Source organism: Schistocerca nitens, chromosome 5 (genome assembly GCF_023898315.1).
Source record: "Schistocerca nitens isolate TAMUIC-IGC-003100 chromosome 5, iqSchNite1.1, whole genome shotgun sequence".
Taxonomy (NCBI): domain Eukaryota; kingdom Metazoa; phylum Arthropoda; class Insecta; order Orthoptera; family Acrididae; genus Schistocerca; species Schistocerca nitens.
This window is the reverse complement of record NC_064618.1, coordinates 128693011-128714348: the sequence shown is the minus strand read 5'-3', so window position 1 is coordinate 128714348 and position 21338 is coordinate 128693011. Positions and strand designations below refer to the sequence as shown.

At 41.9% G+C, this 21338-nt stretch overlaps 1 protein-coding gene across 1 annotated transcript in view; it reads right to left on the bottom strand.

The window, feature by feature from the left end:
• Window positions 1–21338, bottom strand: part of LOC126259967 (serine/arginine repetitive matrix protein 2-like) — a 400597-nt gene that overhangs the window by 46079 nt on the left and 333180 nt on the right. The window contains exon 9 of the mRNA XM_049957081.1: window positions 6427–6536. Within this exon, the coding sequence (XP_049813038.1) occupies window positions 6427–6536 (110 nt within the window). The remainder of the gene's footprint in view (window positions 1–6426; window positions 6537–21338) is intronic.

Sequence of the window (21338 nt, the reverse complement as noted above, 5' to 3'; positions counted from 1 at the left end):
TATTTACAACTTGTACAGAAACCATTAGAGTCAAGGACATAAAAGCGACATAATAGTTGAGAAGGAAGTATGCCTCTCCCTGAAGAGTAAGCAAGCAGTGAAGAAAAACTAAAAGAAATCTGGAAAGAGAATTGCCAATGAAATTGTAATTCTGCAAGTGATGGCAAGCGACTTGCAAGAGCAGTTTTTGAAATGGATAGTGTCTTGAAAAGAAGTTACAACCTCAAGATCAAGAAAAACAAAACATGGGTAATGGAATGTATTCAATGTAAATCAATTTTATGTGGGCAGCAACTTAACTGAAGATGGCCGGAGTAAGGAATGAATAAAATGCAAACTGTCAGTAGCAAAAAAATGTTTTTGAAAAGAGAAACTTCTTAATGTCTAGTATAAATTTAAATGTTTGGATGTGTTTTCTTAAGGTATTTGTCTGGAATGCACCCCAGTAAGACAGTGAAATGTGGACACAGGGAAATCATAAAAGATTGAGACAGAAACTTTTGAAATGTGGTGCTACAGAAGAATAATGAAGATTAGATAGGTAGATCAAGCAACGAATGGAGATGTACTACACTGAATAAGGGAAAAAAGAAATTTATTGGGACAACTTGTCTAAAAGAAGGGATCTCTTGATAGGACACATACTGAGGCACAAGGAATTAATTTGGTAATGGAAGGAAGTGTGGGGGGATAAAAACTGTAGGAGACCAAGGCTTGAATACAGTAAGCAGTTTCAAATGGATGTATGTTGTAGTAGTTATGCAAATATCAACAGGCTTGCACAGGATAGACTAGAAAGGACAGCTGCATCAAACCAGTCTTCGGACTGAAGACCAATTAAACAACAACAACAACTATTATGAAGTCTTAAGTCAAATAATTTTATGATGTCATTCTGAATTTTGTTTGCGTTATAACACTCATTTTGCTAATGCACTTTGGATATCCAAGCAACTTTTACCTTCAATTTTTTTTAAATATTATGGTTATTTGATCTGAAGGTTTACTGTGTATAGTATGGAATTACTTTAACTTCTTTTGAGTTTTTATCTGGTTTTGTGAATTATTAACTTGGATAATAAAAAAAAATTTTGTTTGAGGAAGTTAGTATATGATGTTCACAATAGCATTTATTTATTTATTTTTGTGTCTGTTTCCTTATTTTATTTTTGCTGCACACAACAACTGTTTTGCACAGACAGAATATTCCAGAGTAACTGCACACAAACAAAAATTGGTTTCCATTGCTACCAATACTACTTTTTTAAATAACAATGCTAGCTGTGGGGAAACACTGCTACAGGAGAGTGAGAAGGTAGTGGTAGTTGTCTAGCTTTCCTATGGTCAACATTGCATTTCCACACCTGGAACAGTTTTCAATGCTAAACTATTAACTTTGTGCCATATATTAGTCAGCAAAAAGTTGTAAATTGTAGAATGGCAAGTGGTATTCTCATTTGTGTAGTTGACTGGGAGTGTATCACAGTGCATTTCTGCTATTAGAAATATTTTGCAATCAAAAACTTGGTTTCAATATCTCTATTGACCCACTGTATAATGTGTCTGAAACATTTGTGGTTAATTTACTTTAAAAGCACAGATGCAAAATTTGAGTAGAAGATTAGTGTTTAACATCCCTTCGACAATGAGGTCATTAAAGAAGGGAGCACGATCTCAGATTGGGGAAGGATAGGGAAGGAAATCAGCCACGTCTTTTCAAAGGGACCATCCTGGTATTTGCCTTAGCGATTTAGGGAAACCTAAATCAGGATGGTCGGATGCAGGTTTGTACTGTCATCCTCCCAAACACAAGTCCAGTGTGCCAACTGCTGTTCTCTCGGTGGTAAAATTTGATTCCTTGCATTAATTAGTCTTATGAATATTATTTTGACAATACAGCAGAGCCGAATAACTTTTGGGCTCCAGTAGTCTGTAGTGCCAAATGTGTAAGATTTCCTTTTGCAGTTCCAATAATATGGTAGGAACCTAAAGTTCATGTAACAGACTGCTACTTCTAAAATATTCAGTTATTGATAACCATCTTCAGCCCGAAAAAAGCGCATCACTTGTTAGTATTGCCTCAACTCTTATTATTGATTTTTATGTGCTAGAAGAATGAAGAGATTATGTTGTTTTAGGTATGTGACATTTGAGGGTTGAGAAAAGCTGTGTCCTGTCAAGTCAGTGAGTTTGCAATGCCCGGCCAATTGCTGCATCACGGCTTGCAGCAAAGACAACTACAATGCAGTTGGCCACTACGAACGTTTGCCAGTGACTGCATAGAAGAAACACTTACTGTTAGAGAAAGAATTAGCATGGTATGTTTGTTAGAAGAGAATGTTGCTTGGCTTGCCCTTTGAGAATTTCAGGAGTAGCATCTGAGTATCGTTTGAGTAGTGAGCCTCAAGAGAGATTACCTCAAGAGTGTAATGAGATCAGCTCATACATACGACACATGAAGTAGTCTGCAATGGGGATAAAAGTCAAATGTGTCTGTTTAGAAAGGGTTTTTGAGAATATTATCGGCATATGTAGGAAATGATTATTAGGTCGATCTTTGGCAGAAAATCTCCGATTCATTGAAGTGCGAGATTAGTTTCTCCTAGTTGTGATTAATGGTGCGTTGTGCTGTTTAATAGCCATGTGATGGTAGGCGAATCATATTTCAATATTTTTGTGAGATTTCCTGTTGGATGGTGTATGTGAAGAGACATGTTCACACAAAGTCGTTTAATAGTTTTGGGGTCGAGATTAAAGCACACACTAAGAGATAGCAGCGTTGCATTGTGTTGTTATGGTTGTATAGGTGTACACAGGTACCAAGGAGTAGTGACTTAGCAACATTTGGGTTAGGATTTATTGTGCAACTTCAGCGTCAGCGTCGCAATATAGTAAATTCAGAAAATCTCATTGGATGTACTGAATGTGTAGTCTATATTAAAGGAAACGGTCATCTTGCACCATAGTTATTTATTGAGAAAAAATCAGAAGTTTATTGAGAATGTGATAGCTTTTCCCCTTGTCCCAAAGCAACAAATCAAGAATCATTTAAAAGAGAACATGCTAATTCTCCCTCAAAAAGAGATCATCGAGTGCTGTCTATTGAATTTTACATATTAATGGGTTGCGGTATTCAAAGGCTGAAGTGGTTAGGTTTTGTCTGATTCTTTGTTCATATAGCTGTACAGTGGCGCTGACACTCAGCTTTTTGTTTTATTATTTTTTTTTAATTGCATTTCTGCTTATTGGGGTTTTGAACAGTGGACCAGCACTCAAAAAACAAAATGCTGACTTGTACTGGTAGTTTATTTAACTGCAGGAAATAAAGAAAACAGTTTTAAACTGAAAAAGTCAGTACCCGACTTGTCTCTTATCCCCAAACTATTTCAAAATAATTACAAGAAAAAATAATCAAAGTCTTAATTGAATGCAGACTAACATCTGGAAAATATCTTTTCAGAATAAAGTAAACCCAAAGGCCAATGAAGTAAAAGACTGGATTATTGGTAAAAGCAAAGTTCAAAGAAAATAAAGAAAAGGAATAATATTTTTCAGTGAACGACTTGTAATGAAAAGAAAGATAATTAATCTTTAGACGGGGAAAGCAAGTTTGCACGTTATGGAAAAGTGATTAAGTATAAATAAAAAGTTAGTCCATTTAATTTCTGAAGGACCGAGATTAATGAAATAGTTTATTATGATAAAATTTCAATAGTGTCAAGTGTAGTATTCTGCCCACATGTCTAATATAGGGTGCCTACGAAGCTGTCTTCTAAAATTGCTAGACAACAATTCAAGCAAAAAGTATTAATGGAGTTTATCACAGTAAGTTAATTTGACAATACTCAAGTCCGCATATTCACAAAGGTGTGTCGCAAGCAAATGAAGACAGGCAAGTAATCAATGTCCTTCGGTATATATAATTTCAATGCAATCAAACAAAACAGTTCATAAGTCACTGCTGTAGCATTTGTATGACGGCTAGACTCCCACCGCAGCTAGCTGGGGTGGCACTTATATCCTCTTCATGTAGCTGCCAGTCCATTCGTGGTGTCGTCCCAGTCAGGGTACCATAGGCTGACGTTGTCTCACAGCCCTTTCTGCTGTAATGTTCCAGGCCAACATGCCAGCACTTGTCATTATGCCGGAAAATCAAGGATGTTGTTGTAGCAAGGTGCTACTTATAAAGGTTATTGTTGACTGACAATGAGACATAAACAGTATAAAATTATGTCTTTGCCTCTTGTACGTTTTCGTCAATATAGTGTGCTGTTGTTGGTAAAGTAAATACATCATTCCTACTCCTCGTAGACTCTCGTTAACATTTTTCTGGTGAGTGATACTAGCTTTGGTGGTAGTTTACCTTTGAAACCTAGTGAACCCTGATAGTCAGATGTATTATTGTAATTAATATCCAAATAGTTATCACTGACCCCATTCTACCATGAAAAGTTTTTTTGTGTCCTTCTTTTCGTACATGGTGGTGATGTAGCAAGCTAGAGTGTAATTTACAGTGTGAGAAGATAAACATAAAACCTTATGTGACGTCATCGTGTTAATACGGACGATGACTTCAAGTCACACAGATTATGTCATTGAGTAAAGGCAAGATCTTGTCAGGACGAATTGTAGTATTACGAGAGTGAGCTACATTGGCTGACATTGTTTTTCACCTACATATTGCAAGTGCTAGTAGAGCCTGCCATTATAGTATATCTCCTATGATTGAAACATATTACAAAGTTGGCATTAGTGGTATCTAAAAGGGTGGCGCAGTAAAACTGCTACTTCTGCTTGACAAATATATCTGTAATTAGTTCAAAGTCCAAACATGCTGTAAAACTTCTGTCTTCAGAATCAGCAATTTGACTACTGTCTCATGGGTAATGCCATCCTACACCACCTCCATCAGACAGAAAAAAGGTGAAAATATTTTGGAAGTGTTGATGCGATAGAACAATCCAGATTTTATAGAAGGAGTTGATGATCTCAAGCTACCTAAAAAAGTAAAGTGGAGTTAGTTAGTTATTTACTTAAAGATTCAAAGGCTGGTTCCAGAGTAAGTAATGTCAAACGATTGGGTTGGGTTGTTTTGGGGAAGGAGACCAGACAGCGAGGTCATCGGTCTCATCAGATTAGGGAAGGAAGGGGAAGGAAGTCGGCCGTGCCCTTTGAAAGGAACCATCTCGGCATTTGCCTGGAGCGATTTAGGGAAATCACAGAAAACCTAAATCAGGATGGCCGGACGCGGGATTGAACCGTCGTCCTCCCGAATGTCAAAAAGAATTTGAGCATTTATTTTCTGAAGAGGAGGACCCAATTTTCTATAATACTATTAAACCTTGATGGAGTCCCTTGGTGTTTGTTCTATGACACCTCAAAAACTGGCTTGAAAGCAGTCTTGCATCAGATTGGAAATAAGTTTCCATCCATTCTTATACCTTACACAGTTAGTTTGAAGGAAAGTTCCATGAACATGCATCTCTCGTTTTTCAATATCCAATATGACTACTGCTGCTGGCAGGCCTGATTATAAAGTGAAGCTATTATATTTGGATTACAACTTAGCTATACAAAATTTTGCTGCTTCTTGTGCATGTGGGTTAGTGGAGATAGAAGTGATCATTATACAAAGATTGCTCATCCATCACTTGTAAGTGCTGTCTAAATCTCATTGCTTTCACTGCACATCAAACTAGGTTTGATTAAGAATTTTGTGAAATCAAGGGATAGTGGTGGATAGTTCCCTAAGATCTGCGAAGCAAAACTAAAGGGGGGCATATTGGTGAGCCCTCAAATTATGGAACTTATGAAAGCCTGCTAAATACGCAAGAATCAGCTGCACAGTTCTTTCAACCTTTCTAGGAAACTATGGGTCTGAACATTATAGAGAACTTGTCAGAAAGCTGACTGAGAACTACAAGGTGATGGAATGTAATCTGTGATTGAAAACACACACATTGGTCTCCCACAGAAATTTCTTCCCTTGGTGCTGTTAGCAACAAACATGGCAAGTGTATCCAACAGGACATCGCTGAAATGGAAAAATGCTTCCATGGAAAATGGGCTTTAAATATGATGGGACACTATCGTGAACACTCATAAGAGATGTTTTTCCAGCCAAGTAGCCACAATTCTACCTCACACACATTTTACATACATAAAATATCTTCCAGCTTAGGTTTTACATTTACTCAAATGTATAATTACCAGAAATGTTATCAATGTGATTACTCACAAACTATGGGTGATGGAATACGCCTGTAAAATTATTTGAAACCAACACAAAAAAACTCAGTAACAATCACCCATTATACTTCTTTTAATATGAAAAAAAAATAATTTTGTTGATCAGTGTAGTTTTAAATATTCAGTATTATTATTATTATTATTGATTCCATATACACTCTTATCTATTCTACTTACTTTGAAAATGTGCTCGTTTCCAGTAGTGGGGCAGCTCTCAAATTCCGGTGGTTTCCACTGACATTTTATACATAGTTCATTTAATGCCAAAACGTCCTGTTCTCCTCCACCTGAAAATATAATCAGAAGCCAAGTTAAAATTCTCTCAATAGAAATGAGGGACATTTTATATTCTTAAGAAATTGTAGATGACAGGTATGTTTGTTGTTTCCTGTTATCAGCTAAATGTAGATATATTTTCTGATAATACATGGGGTGGGTCCGTGATTATGATACAAACTTTCAGGGATGATGGAGAAGGGTAAATGTATCAGTTTGAGGTACGGGACAGTCGAAAGTCATAAGCAAAAATCATTCTAATAACTCTGCAGAGGATCTCTTCTACAGCAAGATTTTTGTTTTCCATGTCTTGGGAGGAGTTAGTATGGACCAAGACAAGAATAAGATGCCCAGTAAACATGGACCCTGAAGTGCATATATTGAAGAGCTATGAGCAATTGTTCATCTTTGCAACTGTGAAACACATATCTTCTACCGAACAAGTGCTCATAGCTCTTCAATGTATGTTTTAGAGCCCAAGTTTACTACAGAATGTTTTGGTCGGTACTACCTCCTCCCAAAATATGGAAAGCAGAGAGCTTGCAGTAGATGAGGTCCATTGCCAAAAGTTTCAGAACAATTTTTATTTAGAGTAGATGCACCAAACAGCTGCTTATAATAAGTGATCTTTATTTATGACAGACTATTTCATCTTTATCAATGTTTTGTGACATTTGTTGATGGTGTTAGGACAGCAACCAGCCACAAATTTACTTTCAATTCCTTTATTCAAAGGAAACTGATACCGGTTTCGAATCGTTGTGATTCATCCTCAGACGGTTTACACACTTTCTTTATGACATTTGGTGTGTTTTTACAAATTAATTGTCCTAAAATATAAATAAAACATAATTATAAACACGCCACACACAGATGGCTGCGTAACATGCTGTATAATAAACACCAAAATCTGGCTGGAATCAGTATATGCAGACACCCCCATCGACAATAAAAATTATAATTATATGAAAAAGAAGAGAAAATGTGAACATCTGTGGAAGAAACTGAAAAATAATTTCGAGGTAATAACAGGAGGAGATGTAGCTGAGAAGTGCCAGACTACACATATAAATGTCCAAGGTTTGATCCCTGTTCAGCCCAACAATTTTTTCTATCACTTATTGCTCATTCAACATTTTTAATGTGAAAAATACCAGGTTGCTATAACTGGCTGTGTAAGTCGCTTCAAAGATCTGAGGAGGGCAAGAGCATACTACTATGAATAGGTCCATGCCTAGTAAAGGACTTTGGCATTCAAATTAATGGGCTGCGTGTAGGTTTAACTACAAGGAGGAGACATATGGCTTTCATTGCTCATTACATAATCTTCCTTGTAAGCAAATATGAGTAATTCACTGAATTACAGACACGTATCGATAATGGCGATTTTGGAACATAGACTGTGTTCAAACAATATGAGTTACCTTGAAGAAAATGATTTATTGACAAACAGCTAACACTTATTCTGAAAATATTGTTCCTGTGAAACACAACAAGCTCTCTATTTACATGAAGTAATGAGTGCTACTGACAGGTGATATCAAACTGATTCCATATTAATAGATTTCCAGAAGGTTTTAGACACCACACTTCACAAGCAACTTCTAATCAAATTGCGTGTCTATGGACTATTGTGTCAGTTGTGTGACTGGATTCATGATTTCATGTCATGAAGGTCACATTTCATAGTAACTGATACAAAGTCATAGAATAAAACAGAAGAAATACCTGGTGTTCCCCCAAGGCAGTGTTACAGGCCCTCTGTTGTTCCTGATTAACATAAATGATTTAGGAGGGCATCTGAACAGCACTCTTAGATTTTTTGCATATGGTGGTGTCATTTACCATCTCATAAAGTCAGCAGATGATGAAAACAAATTGCAAAATGATTTAGGGAACATATCTGTACGTTGTGAAAAGTGGCAACTGACTCTAAATAATGAAAAGTGTGTTGTCATCCAAACGAGTATTAAAAGGAATCTGCTAAATTTTGGTTACATGATAAATCGCATTAATCTAAAGGCTGTAAATTCAACTAAATACTTAAATAGGGACAGTCATATAGATAATGTTGTGCATAAAGCGAACCAAAGACTACGATTTATTGACAGAATACGGACAAAATGTAAAACATGTACTAAAGAGACTGTCTACTCTACACTTGTATGTCCTCTTCTGGAGTATCTGAGTAGAAACAATCTGCAGAAGATTCATATTCACGTAAGCTGCAGCCTGCTACAATTTTTGTCATTAATATTGCTGTTACAGATACTACTGCTGTAACAACAAATTAGTTGTATTTTATGTCTCTGAATGTCGTCTTTCCTCCCCCCCCCCCCCCCCCCCCCAGATGGTTCAATCAAAGAACTAAACTAAATACAAAAAACTAAACCTTGAAGCTTGGTCTTTTTTAGTGTTTATTACCTTTTAATATATATCAAATAAAATGTGCCTGTAACATTTTAAATAATGGCATAAATGGTTTATTTTCTGAACCCAAAGTTTGTCTTATTTGCTAGACCTCAAAGTGTCAAAAGCAAGAAGGTGGAGATGGAGAGAGAATCTGGAAGAGGAGCGACAAGAGGGGTGGAATGGGGGGGGGGGGGGAGGCTGGTGGGAGAAGGCAGTATACAATTTAGGCAGGGAAGGAATGGTGTCAACAATGACAGAAGACAAAAGGGAAAGAGAAAAGGTAGGGTGAGGCAGTGAGAAACAGGTTAGCAGATGTTTAACCAGGGGGATTGCAAGAACACAGGACATGCTGGAGACATGATTTGCACCTGCGTAGTTCATAGGAAATTGTGATGCAGTGTTATTGTGTCCAGCTGTTTGACAACTGTATGGTAAAGCCTGCAGTTGACCACAGTTTGATGGTGGCCAGACATGCAAGTAGACAGTTTGCTACTTGTCATGCCCACTAGAATGCTGCACAGTAACTGCAGCATGGCTGATATATAACATTGCTGTTTCCACATATAGTTCTCCCTTTTATAGGCTAGCAAATGCCTTCTTTCATTGCCTTTACATAGTTCCCCATTACTACCAGACTCCTTGTTAATCACTGTTGAGGTGACCACCTTGTACACCAAGATCCCCCATGTCCACAGCCTTGTTGCTATGGAACATTACCTTTCCCTGTGACCCCATACACCAAACCCACTGCCTATCTGCTATTCCTCTAGGCCAAATACACCCTGACCAACAATTATTTAACTTTAGAGAGCTAAATCTAAAAACAAATCTATGGTACTGCCATTGGTATTCACATGGCACAATCTCATCTGGAATAGTCCTTCCTATCCAGTTAACAACTAAAACCTCCTGTCTGGCTCGGATTCACTGATGATACTTTTCCATGATCTGGGCTCATGGCAGGGACAATCTTTACTCTTCCCTCCATAACCTCAACACGTCCTTCCAAATCACTTCAGCTCAATAAGTCACCTTCCTAGATGTCAACTTCCACCTCTCAAATGCTCCATAAATACATCTACTCATATCAAGCACACCAACCACCAGCAGTACCTCCACTATGACTCTCCACAACCATTCCATGCCAGGAAGGCTCTTCCTTACAGCCTCGACTCCCATGGGTGCCGCATCTACAGTGATAAGCACGAGTCATCTAAATATTCTGATAACCTTACCAGAGCCTTTACAATATCCCACGCAGTTCATCCACAAACAGATCTCCTGTGCCAGCTATTTCTCTGACACCAGTAAGTAAGTCCATTAATCAGTCACTGAACAGCATTCCTCTGACCACTCACTATCACCCTGGCCTTGAAAAGCTAAGCTCTACCACATCCTTCACCAGGGCTTCAACTAACATCATACCCTGAGATGAGGGATATCCTATCAACGTCACCCAAATTACAGTTCCACCCTTCATCCAACCTATAGAATATCGCTTTCTACCGCTATTCCAATCCTGCACCCCATGGGTCATTCCCTTGTGCACAACCCAGGTGCAAGACCTGTCCCGTACACTGACACATCACCTACTATTGCAGTTCAGTCACAGGCATTTCCTACCCTATCAAAGGCAGGGCCACCTGTGAAAGCAACCATGTTACATATCTGCTATGCTTCAGTTACTGTACAGCATTCCACATGGGTATGACAAGTAAGCAACTGTCTACCCACACGAATGGCCACCACCAAAATGTTGCTAACCGCAAATTTGACCACCTGGTTGCCTAACAGCTGCACACAACTACACAAATGACAACAGCTGCTTCACTACCTATGCCATTTGGACACACTCTTCCAGCAACTTTCTCTGAACTATGCAACTGAGAATTCTCTCTAGGATATACTGTATTCTTGTAATCCTTCTGGCCTAAACCTCCACTATGTGTTTCTCACTGTCACATCTTTCCTTTTCCCTTTTTTCTTCTGTCATTGTCCGTATCACTTCTTTTCTACATCTACATCTACATTTATACTCCGCAAGCCACCCAACGGTGTGTGGTGGAGGGCACTTTACGTGCCACTGTCATTACCTCCCTTTCCTGTTCCAGTCGCGTATGGTTCGCGGGAAGAACGACTGTCTGAAAGCCTCCGTGAGCGCTCTAATCTCTCTAATTTTACATTCGTGATCTCCTCGGGAGGTATAAGTAGGGGGAAGCAATATATTCGATACCTCATCCAGAAACGCACCCTCTCGAAACCTGGCGAGCAAGCTACACCGCGATGCAGAGCACCTCTCTTGCAGAGTCTGCCACTTGAGTTTATTAAACATCTCCTTAACGCTATCACGCTTACCAAATAACCCTGTGACGAAACGCGCCGCTCTTCTTTGGATATTCTCTATCTCCTCCGTCAACCCGATCTGGTACGGATCCCACACTGATGAGCAATACTCAAGTATATGTCGAACAAGTGTTTTGTAACCCACCTCCTTTGTTGATGGACTACATTTTCTAAGCACTCTCCCAATGAATCTCAACCTGGTACCCGCCTTACCAACAATTAATTTTATATGACCATTCCACTTCAAATCGTTCCGCACGCATACTCCCAGATATTTTACAGAAGTAACTGCTACCAGTGTTTGTTCCGCTATCATATAATCATACAATAAAGGATCCTTCTTTCTATGTATTCGCAATACATTACATTTGTCTATGTTAAGGGACAGTTGCCACTCCCTGCACCAAGTGCCTATCCGCTGCAGATCTTCCTGCATTTCGCTACAATTTTCTAATGCTGCAACTTCTCTGTATACTACAGCATCATCCGCGAAAAGCCGCATGGAACTTCCGACACTATCTACTAGGTCATTTATATATATTGTGAAAAGCAATGGTCCCATAACACTCCCCTGTGGCACGCCAGAGGTTACTTTAACGTCTGTAGACGTCTCTCCATTGATAGCAACATGCTGTGTTCTGTTTGCTAAAAACTCTTCAATCCAGCCACACAGCTGGTCTGATATTCCGTAGGCTCTTACTTTGTTTATCAGGCGACAGTGCGGAACTGTATCGAACGCCTTCCGGAAGTCAAGAAAAATAGCATATACCTGGGAGCCTGTATCTAATATTTTCTGGGTCTCATGAACAAATAAAGCGAGTTGGGTCTCACACGATCGCTGTTTCCGGAATCCATGTTGATTCCTACATAGTAGATTCTGGTTTTCCAAAAACGACATGATACTCGAGCAAAAAACATGTTCTAAAATTCTACAACAGATCGACGTCAGAGATATAGGTCTATAGTTTTGCGCATCTGCTCGACGACCCTTCTTGAAGACTGGGACTACCTGTGCTCTTTTCCAATCATTTGGAACCCTCCGTTCCTCTAGAGACTTGTGGTACATGGCTGTTAGAAGGGCGGCAAGTTCTTTCGCGTACTCTGTGTAGAATCGAATTGGTATCCCGTCAGGTCCAGTGGACTTTCCTCTGTTGAGTGATTCCAGTTGCTTTTCTATTCCTTGGACACTTATTTCGATGTCAGCCATTTTTTCGTTTGTGCGAGGATTTAGAGAAGGAACTGCAGTGCGGTCTTCCTCTGTGAAACAGCTTTGGAAAAAGGTGTTTAGTATTTCAGCTTTACGCGTGTCATCCTCTGTTTCAATGCCATCATCATCCCGGAGTGTCTGGATATGCTGTTTCGAGCCACTTACTGATTTAACGTAAGACCAGAACTTCCTAGGATTTTCTGTCAAGTCTGTACATAGAGTTTTACTTTCGAATCCACTGAACGCTTCACGCATAGCCCTCCTTACGCTAACTTTGACATCGTTTAGCTTCTGTTTGTCTGAGAGGTTTTGGCTGCGTTTAAACTTGGAGTGAAGCTCTCTTTGCTTTCGCAGTAGTTTCCTAACTTTGTTGTTGTACCACGGTGGGTTTTTCCCGTCCCTCACAGTTTTACTCGGCACGTACCTGTCTGAAAACACTCAACATTGTCAGTGTCGGCACAGAAAGTTTCGTTTTGATCTATTAGGTAGTCTGAAATCTGCCTTCTATTACTCTTGCTAAAGAGATAAACCTTCCTCCTTTTTTTTATATTCCTATTAACTTCCATAATCAGGGATGCTGCAACGGCCTTATGGTCACTGATTCCCTGTTCTGCACATACAGAGTCGAAAAGTTCGGGTCTGTTTGTTGTCAGTAGGTCCAAGATGTTATCTCCACGAGTCGGTTCTCTGTTTAATTGCTCGAGGTAATTTTCGGATAGTGCACTCAGTATAATGTCACTCGATGCTCTGTCCCTTCCACCCATCCTAAACATTTGAGTGTCCCAGTCTATATCTGGTAAATTGAAATCTCCACCTAAGACTATAACATGCTGAGAAAATTTATGTGAAATGTATTCCAAATTTTCTCTCAGTTGTTCTGCCACTAATGCTGCTGAGTCAGGAGGTCGGTAAAAGGAGCCAATTATTAACCTAGCTCGGTTGTTGAACGTAACCTCCACCCATAATAATTCACAGGAACTATCCACTTCTACTTCACTACAGGATAAACTACTACTAACAGCGACGAACACTCCACCACCGGTTGCATGCAATCTATCCTTTCTAAACACCGTCTGTACCTTTGTAAAAATTTCGGCAGAATTTATCTCTGGCTTCAGCCAGCTTTCTGTACCTATAACGATTTCAGCTTCGGTGCTTTCTATCAGCGCTTGAAGTTCCGGTACTTTACCAACGCAGCTTCGACAGTTGACAATTACAATACCAATTGCTGCTTGGGTTTTCCCCCCACTCTTCCTCCTCCTCCCTCACACCCATGTGGGTGTTTCTCTCTCTCTCTCTCTCTCTCTCTCTCTCTCTCTCTCTCTCTCTCTGCCCCCTTCCAGACCTCCTCCCTTCTCTCTCCCCTCCCTTACTCCTTCTCCATCTCCAGCTTTGACTCTTTTAAACCCGTCCCCCCTCTACCTCTGCCTGTATCTCTTCTGCACTCTACCCCCCTCAGAACTCCTTTTGTCTTGCTGTGCAGCTGTTGAAGCCTGTGCCTTTCCCACTTTTTGGTTGCCTTCCTCACTACCCCTCATTGACTCAAGCATCCTTCCCTACCCTCTCTCCGAATCCATCAGCCCAGGAAACTGCTCTCAATGACTGACAGTCAATAATCAGTGTCACTATGATAATGGTATCATGCCTTTGGGTGATTGTATAGTTGTGTGTTAGTTAGTTTAGTGTTCTATAGATCATAGATCATTTGTATGATTAATCCTAATGATGTTGAACGAGTCATTTTGCACTCACATACAGTCGCGTCCTGATTGCATACTTTTACTTGGCTCCTGAGTTGGTTGATTGGTTGGTTGGATACTTAAAGGGACCACACAAATAGGTCATCAGTCCCTTTGCCCTCGAACAGACAGGTCTGTATGACTGAAAATCAGAGATAGCCTACTGCGCAAAACCTAGGGGAAGAAAACACCAAGGTTTACCAATGGCAGCAAAGCTGAGGTAAGGGACAGAAAGACAAAATGGAGACAGACAATGAGGTGACATACATCCCGCCCCCCGAGATTGCCTTGGAAAGACCTAGCAACACAGACAGGGCAAGAGAAGCACAGAGAGACAAAAGATGAACAAATCTAACAGACAGCTCAAGAGAGAGAGGGGGGGGGGGGGAGTGAAAGGGCAGGCAGGATGAGGACCGGGCTGCAGACAGCTGCACTCGCTCTGGGCAGAGCAGGCAATAGTGTTCTGTCAGCCCCTCAAAGGGCCAATAATGTCAAGCGGCCCTCCCACAAAGAGAGTCGTAAAAGCCCACTTCATGAATAAACCATAAAATTAAGTCAGCTGCTGGGGCATCATCTTCTACCACCAGGGTAGTGAGCCAGGGAGATTAAGAGTCCACCGGAGGGTGGATAGGTTGGGACAGTCCAGTAAAATGTGGACCACCATCAAACAGACACCACAATGACAGTGGGGCACGTTCTTGCTATGGAGGAGATAAGCATGAGTCAGCCAAGTGTGGCCAATGCAGCTCCAGCAACGGACAGTAGAGTCCTTGCAAGAGTCCTACATGGAGGACCCCCACACAGATATGTAGTCTCCTTTATTACCGGTAGTTAGTTTGGTGGTGTCAAGTCCACTCTGTTCAAGGGCATGCAGGGAATCCCGGATAGCAATGACCAAGAAGTGACAAGGGTAGCACGGGTTAAGAGCTTGCAAACTGCTCACAGTGTTGTTGCAGATGAGAAAGGACTCACCACTGCAGGAACAGATAGCTCAAGAGCACAAGTAATGGCTACCAGCTCTGCAATGAAAACATTACAGCCATCTAGCAAGGAGAGAAGTTCAATACATCTCACAAGAGTATAAGCAAAGTCTGCACGACCTGCAAACATTAAGACATCAGTGAAGATGACTTCTAAACCATGGGATGTGCCAAGGATAGAGAAAAACTGGTGATGGAAGGCCTCTGGATGGACAGAGTCTCTCAGACCTTGTGATAGGTCAAGATGAAGTGTGATTGAGAGATGTACCACAGAGGTGTACAGGAATGGGTCCAGAGGAGAGCTGGAAGAGGAAACAATTGAAGCGGATACGGATTGCGATCATAATCTCTGATCGGGGCTGCCATTGCGGGAGATGGGTTACTGTGTTTGGAAAGAGGAGATGGTAGTTCAGATCCTTAGGAGAGCTGCAAATGTGATAGAATAACTGACAAACTGTTATTGATGCCTGATATGCAATGGAGATGCACCAGCCTCCACGAGTAAGCTGTCCACAGGGCTAGTTCAAAAGGCTCCTGTTGCAACTTACACCCGGCAGTGGTGTATCGGATCCAGTATCCACAATGCTAAGGGTGACGCCAAACTGTATGCCAGACTCCCATAATTGAGGCGGGATTGTATCAGGGCTTTGTAAAGCTGTAGAAGGGTACTGCGATCTGCATCCCAGCTGGTGTTACTCAGGCAGCGAAGTGTATTAAGGTGCACCCAGCACTTTCGCTTAAGTTAGTGAAGATGGGGAATCCATGACAAATGAGTATCGAAGACCAGTCCTAAAAAGTGATAAGTCTCCACAACATTGAGTAGTTGGTTGTTGAGGTAAAGATCTGGGAGTGAGTGAACGTTACAACATCGACAGAACTGCATGACACAAGTCTTGGTGGCAGGAAATTGAAAGCCATGAGTGAGGACCCATGCCTGCACCTTTTGTATGCAACCTTGCAGTTGACATTCAGTGACATCCACACTAGAGCAGAAACAGTAGAGGGAAAACGCCACCATCATATAAAGAGACTGATACTGAGAAAGAGAGGGACACTCAATACAGAGCCCTGCGGGACATCACTGTCTTGGATAAGTGAGGATACTGTGCGAAACACCAACTCGAACCCGGAACGTAAGGTGGGACAAGAAGTTCTGGAGGAAAATTGAGAACAGACCCCGTAGACATTAATCATGTAAGGTAGTAAGGATGATGTGTTGCCATGTGGTGGCATATGCCTTTTGCAGGTCAAAGAATAATGCTATAAGGTGTAGACACTGGGCAAAAGCTGTTCAGATGGCAGACTGCAGGTAAACCCAATTATCAGTAGTGGAATGACCTCAACAAAAACCACCCTGGAGAGGAGGTAGAAGACCCTGAGACTCAAGGAGCCAACAAAGCCACCTGCTCACCATGCTTTCATGAAACTTACAGAGAATGTTGGTGAGACTAATTGGGCGATAAATATCCATCTCTAGGGGGTGCTTATCCAGTTTCAATACTGGGACAATGATGCTTTCTCACTAATGTGATGGGAACTCACCCTCACTCCAGATGCAGTTAAAGATGGCAAAGATATGACACTGACAATCCACTGATAGGTGCTTGATCATTTGGTTGTTGTGGATGTGTCTGCCCCTGAGGCTGTATCAGGGTAGTGGGCAAGGACACTGACGAGAATTCCCCCTGACTGAATGGAGGATAACATGGTTCCAGGTGGTGTGTAGTAAAGGGTAATTGCTTTCACTCAAATTGCTGGTTTAGGACACTGACGCTTGAGCATAGTGCAGACCAAAATGTTCGGTGACTGCGTCTGGATCAGTGCAGACAGTGCAATTGAAGGTAATATCAGATAAACCTGCAGGTGTCTGGTATCCATAGACACATCTGATCTTATCCCAAAGCCGCGAAGGAGAGGTAAGTGCTTGAATGTGTCATTCCCAGCATTCTATCTTTTTGTTAGGTGGTGGCTCCGGGCACGGAGCCACTTAAAGGTAATGAGGGTGCTGCTTATAGCATTGGAGGACCCACCTACAATATCAAATGGCCTCTGCAATTTCAGATGTCTGCTGCTGGGGTGGGTGCAAGGAACAGGGGATTGCTAAATCAGCTGCCGAAAAAGTGGCTGTAGTTGTATTTTGTATTTTGGACCGCCTCATTAATATCTCCATGCGGCAGAGAGCCAAGGTCAACAGCAGAAGTGAAAGCATCCCAGTCACCACTGTCGAGAGCCCGTCTGGGCAGGATTCCAGTGGAATGACACTGAGGGAGGGGCAGGAAGATCGAAAAGAGGTCACTACCAACGAATGTTACTGTGGACCCTCCAGTGGATGGATGGGAGAAGACAAGGGTTGCAAATGGAAAGGTCTATGTCTGAGAAAGTTCTGTGTGCCACACTGAAGTGTTTGGGGGTACCTGTATTCAAGAGACAAAGATCATGTTGTGCCAGTAAATTTTTGAAGTCTTTGCTATGACCAGTGACCATGTCTCCACCCAACAAAGGGTTAAGGGCACTGGAATCACCCAAAATTAGGAAAGGTGGGGGAGCTGAGAAACCAACGAAATTAGTATTTTCTGAGAACTTAACCTCCCAGAAGGAGATTAACATTGCAGATGGTAATATCCTGAAAAGCCCTTACCCGAACAGCCACAACCTCCAAAGGTGTGTTAAGAGGCACAGGTTCACTACATACATTGTCCAGAACACATGTGCAAAAACTGCCCAACACCCTGTCATAGGCAGCACAATTCTTGTAATACCCCCGGTATCCACGAAGGGCTGGGGTCTGCATTGCTGGAAACCAAGTCTCCTTAAGGGGAATGCAGAAGGCAGGTGATGTACTTCAAAGATGTCATAGCTCAGCCACGTGGTGGAAAAAACTGCTACAGTTCCACTGGAGAATAATGTGGTCGAAGTACAGTGAGGCCATGAAGGGACCAAGGGGGCAGGTTATGCCTCTGGGTCACCTACTACCACTGGCTGAAGGGTTATGGCATCAATGCACATAAGTTCCAGTTTACATTGTGTGGTGCGAACCGGGGCAGATGCTGGTATCTCTGCCTTGCCCATAGGAGTGGAACAGGCAGGATTTGGTGGCATGGGGGCCACCGGAATGTCTTTCTCCTTGGAGGACTTTTTCTTGCCTTTCCTCTCTTTAGAGGATTCTAATGATTGTGAGGGCTTCTCTGAATCAGTTTCATGTAAAGAGGACAACACAAAGCCCTGCGACCAGCAGCGTGTGGCTCATTCAGCCACTGGCTGGTGTCCAGCTGTGAACCAGTGGAAACCTCGAAAGAAAGTGTCTCGAGGGACCCTTTCCTAGCCAGAGGCAGGTGATTTGTATCTAGCTGGGAGGTGGAGACCTGGCCCCAAAGCAGGTGCGGTGGAAGCAGCAAGAGGGGAGCTCCCAAGCATCACTGGAGAAGGTACGATTGAGTGGCCCTGAAGGACCACTGCAGGAGGTGTAATGGGCGGGAGTATCTTTGCCAAAGTGGCCAACATCATCGTAGCTCTAGCATATGACATTATTTGACAAGTTGGATGCAACTGCTCATAGTTCTTCTTGGCCTCTTGGTAACTGAGTTTGTCCAGAGTCTTGCAAGCTTAAATTTTCTTTTCTCTCTGGAAAACAGTGCAGTGTGGTGAGATGGGAGAATGGTGTTTTCCACAGTTGAAACAGATAGGGGGTGACACACAGGGAGCATCTGCATACAGCACTCATCTACAGTCTCTACAGATGGGGCTAGTGTTGCAACGCGAAGACATGTGCCCAAATTTCAAACACTTGCAGCACCACTAGGAGGGGGGGCAATGTACAGTTTACAATGAATCACCCTATCACCCTCAAAGACCAAAATGACGGCACCAGTAGCAACCCTATTGTCCTTTGGCCCCCTAGGTACATGATGGACAAAGTGTACACCATATTGCTCCAAGTTGGTGCATGTCTCATCATCAGATTGTAAGAGCATGTCTCTGTGGAAAATAATGCCCTGAACTAGATTTAGACTCTTATGGGCAATGACAGTCACCAGTATGTCACACAGCTTGTTACAAGCGATCAGTGCCTGTGACTGTGACTTTTCATTTTAGAGATGGCTGCTACTTCCCCAAACTTGCCTTCCATGTTCTCCACAGAGACCACGGGCTTTAAGGCCATGAAGGAATAACCATCAGTCCCTGTACAAAACAAGTATTGCAAGGAGTATTGGTCTGCCTGCCGTTTAGCTCTATATTCCTCTCATGGTGTAGCCAGGGAAGGGAACATTTTAGGTTTTTATCTCTCTGCACTGAAAGAGGACTGTCCTTTCAAAGAGACTGCTGAGGGTTTATGGCCACCAGTGGGAGGTAACTTCATCTGCTTCATTTGTGGCTCATCCGCCATGGTGCCATCCACTCCGAACAGGGGCTCTCCCCACAGGCACCACCCAGCCTCAGTAACAGCTACCTGGCCACTTATCCATTGCTTGGAGTCCCTGTGCTTCAGTCACGACAAACACATACTCCTTGGCATGCATGGGGAGTTTTCAGCTCAGACACCATCAGAGCGATCCCTGCATGATCAGGGGGCTACCACTGCAAAGGTACTTTATGACCTCCCCATAACGGGATGGCTACTGTGCTGAGTTTTGGGTGTACTACTGTATTAAAGGGAAAGGTGCACAGATGGAAACGCACAAAGGTGGAGCACACAAAACGTTGGGCGACCACCTCTGCATGATCCACATTTCTGGAGAACCTTGAAAATTGGTGGCAGGTCAAGCCCAACGATATTCACCATGTGTTTATTTGATGAAAAGTTGTGGAATACAATGGAAGTGGAAACTCGAGGCCCAATCATAAACCAGGTCCAAGCAGGGTTGGCACCAAGAAAGCCATTCAATGGAGAGGCAGAGGGGAGAAGGGATAGTGGAAGTACAATATGCAGCATGGAAAGGAAAGAATGATGCAAAGGCTGGGGCCCTGTAATAGCCAAACATGTACTCAAGAAGAGAGCTGTGAGACCCCTGGGGAAGAGGGGTGGGGGGTTGGCCCCAGGATGGAGGATGCTGGGAGCGGAAGGTTGCGATCGGTTCAGAGCACGCTGGCTATTGACACAAGCCCTGCCTCCTCCTCCTCCTCCTCCTCCCAAAGCAGTTGGCTTGTAGGTCATAAAAGAAACAAATATGTAATGGATTAATGAATCGTAGAAGTGACACGAAAGTAGATGGCGAGCTGCTAAAGGACCAGATATAGCCTCTTCGTTTATTTCTGTAAATAGCATTAACAATCACTATGTACAACATCGCACACAGCTCAACACTATAATCACATCAGTTACTTACTGTTACGGCATTCAAAACTATTACATAGCTAAGGCTGGGAACGAATGTGAACATTCTGGAGTGGCATGCTGTCAGATGACTTCCACCATTTACAGAGGGGACAAGTAAAAGCAAATGACTAGTAAATATGGCTACATGCTGACCATTTATTTATTTTTTTGTGAGACTGGATTGCCGTTATTGGTATACATTAGTTAGTGCTTTCCAAACCAAGATTCTGACAACAGACCTTTACTGCTCACAATCAAATTTTATTAAGATCAATGCTTCAGCTCACATTATACATTATTCAACACTGTGTGACAAACTTTATGACAGCAAAAAGGCATTTTCCAGGAAAATTTCATTGTGTACCAATGTCCCTGTTGGAGCATAAGATTATTTGAAATATTTCTGAAAGTGTTTTTATTTATTAATTATTGTAATTTTGTTGATATGTATGTTATCTGAGTATTTTATCTACGTCATTGTAAATGATCATGCCAGTGTAGTTAGAGGATGTTACAGATGAGTGTTTTGTTTTGACTGTTTCCATGAACCGAGGAAATACTGGCCTTCAGCAGGAAAAAATGGTTCAAATGGCTCTGAGCACTATGGGACTCAACTGCTGTGGTCATAAGTCCCCTAGAACTTAGAGCTACTTAAACCTAACTAACCTAAGGACATCACACACATCCATGCCCGAGGCAGGATTTGAACCTGCGACCGTAGCGGTCGTGCGGTTCCACACTGGAGCTTCAGCAGGAAAACTTATGTTAAAGAAGAAGGAAGGAAGCAACATCTGATGAGAGGACATGAATGTTAGGAT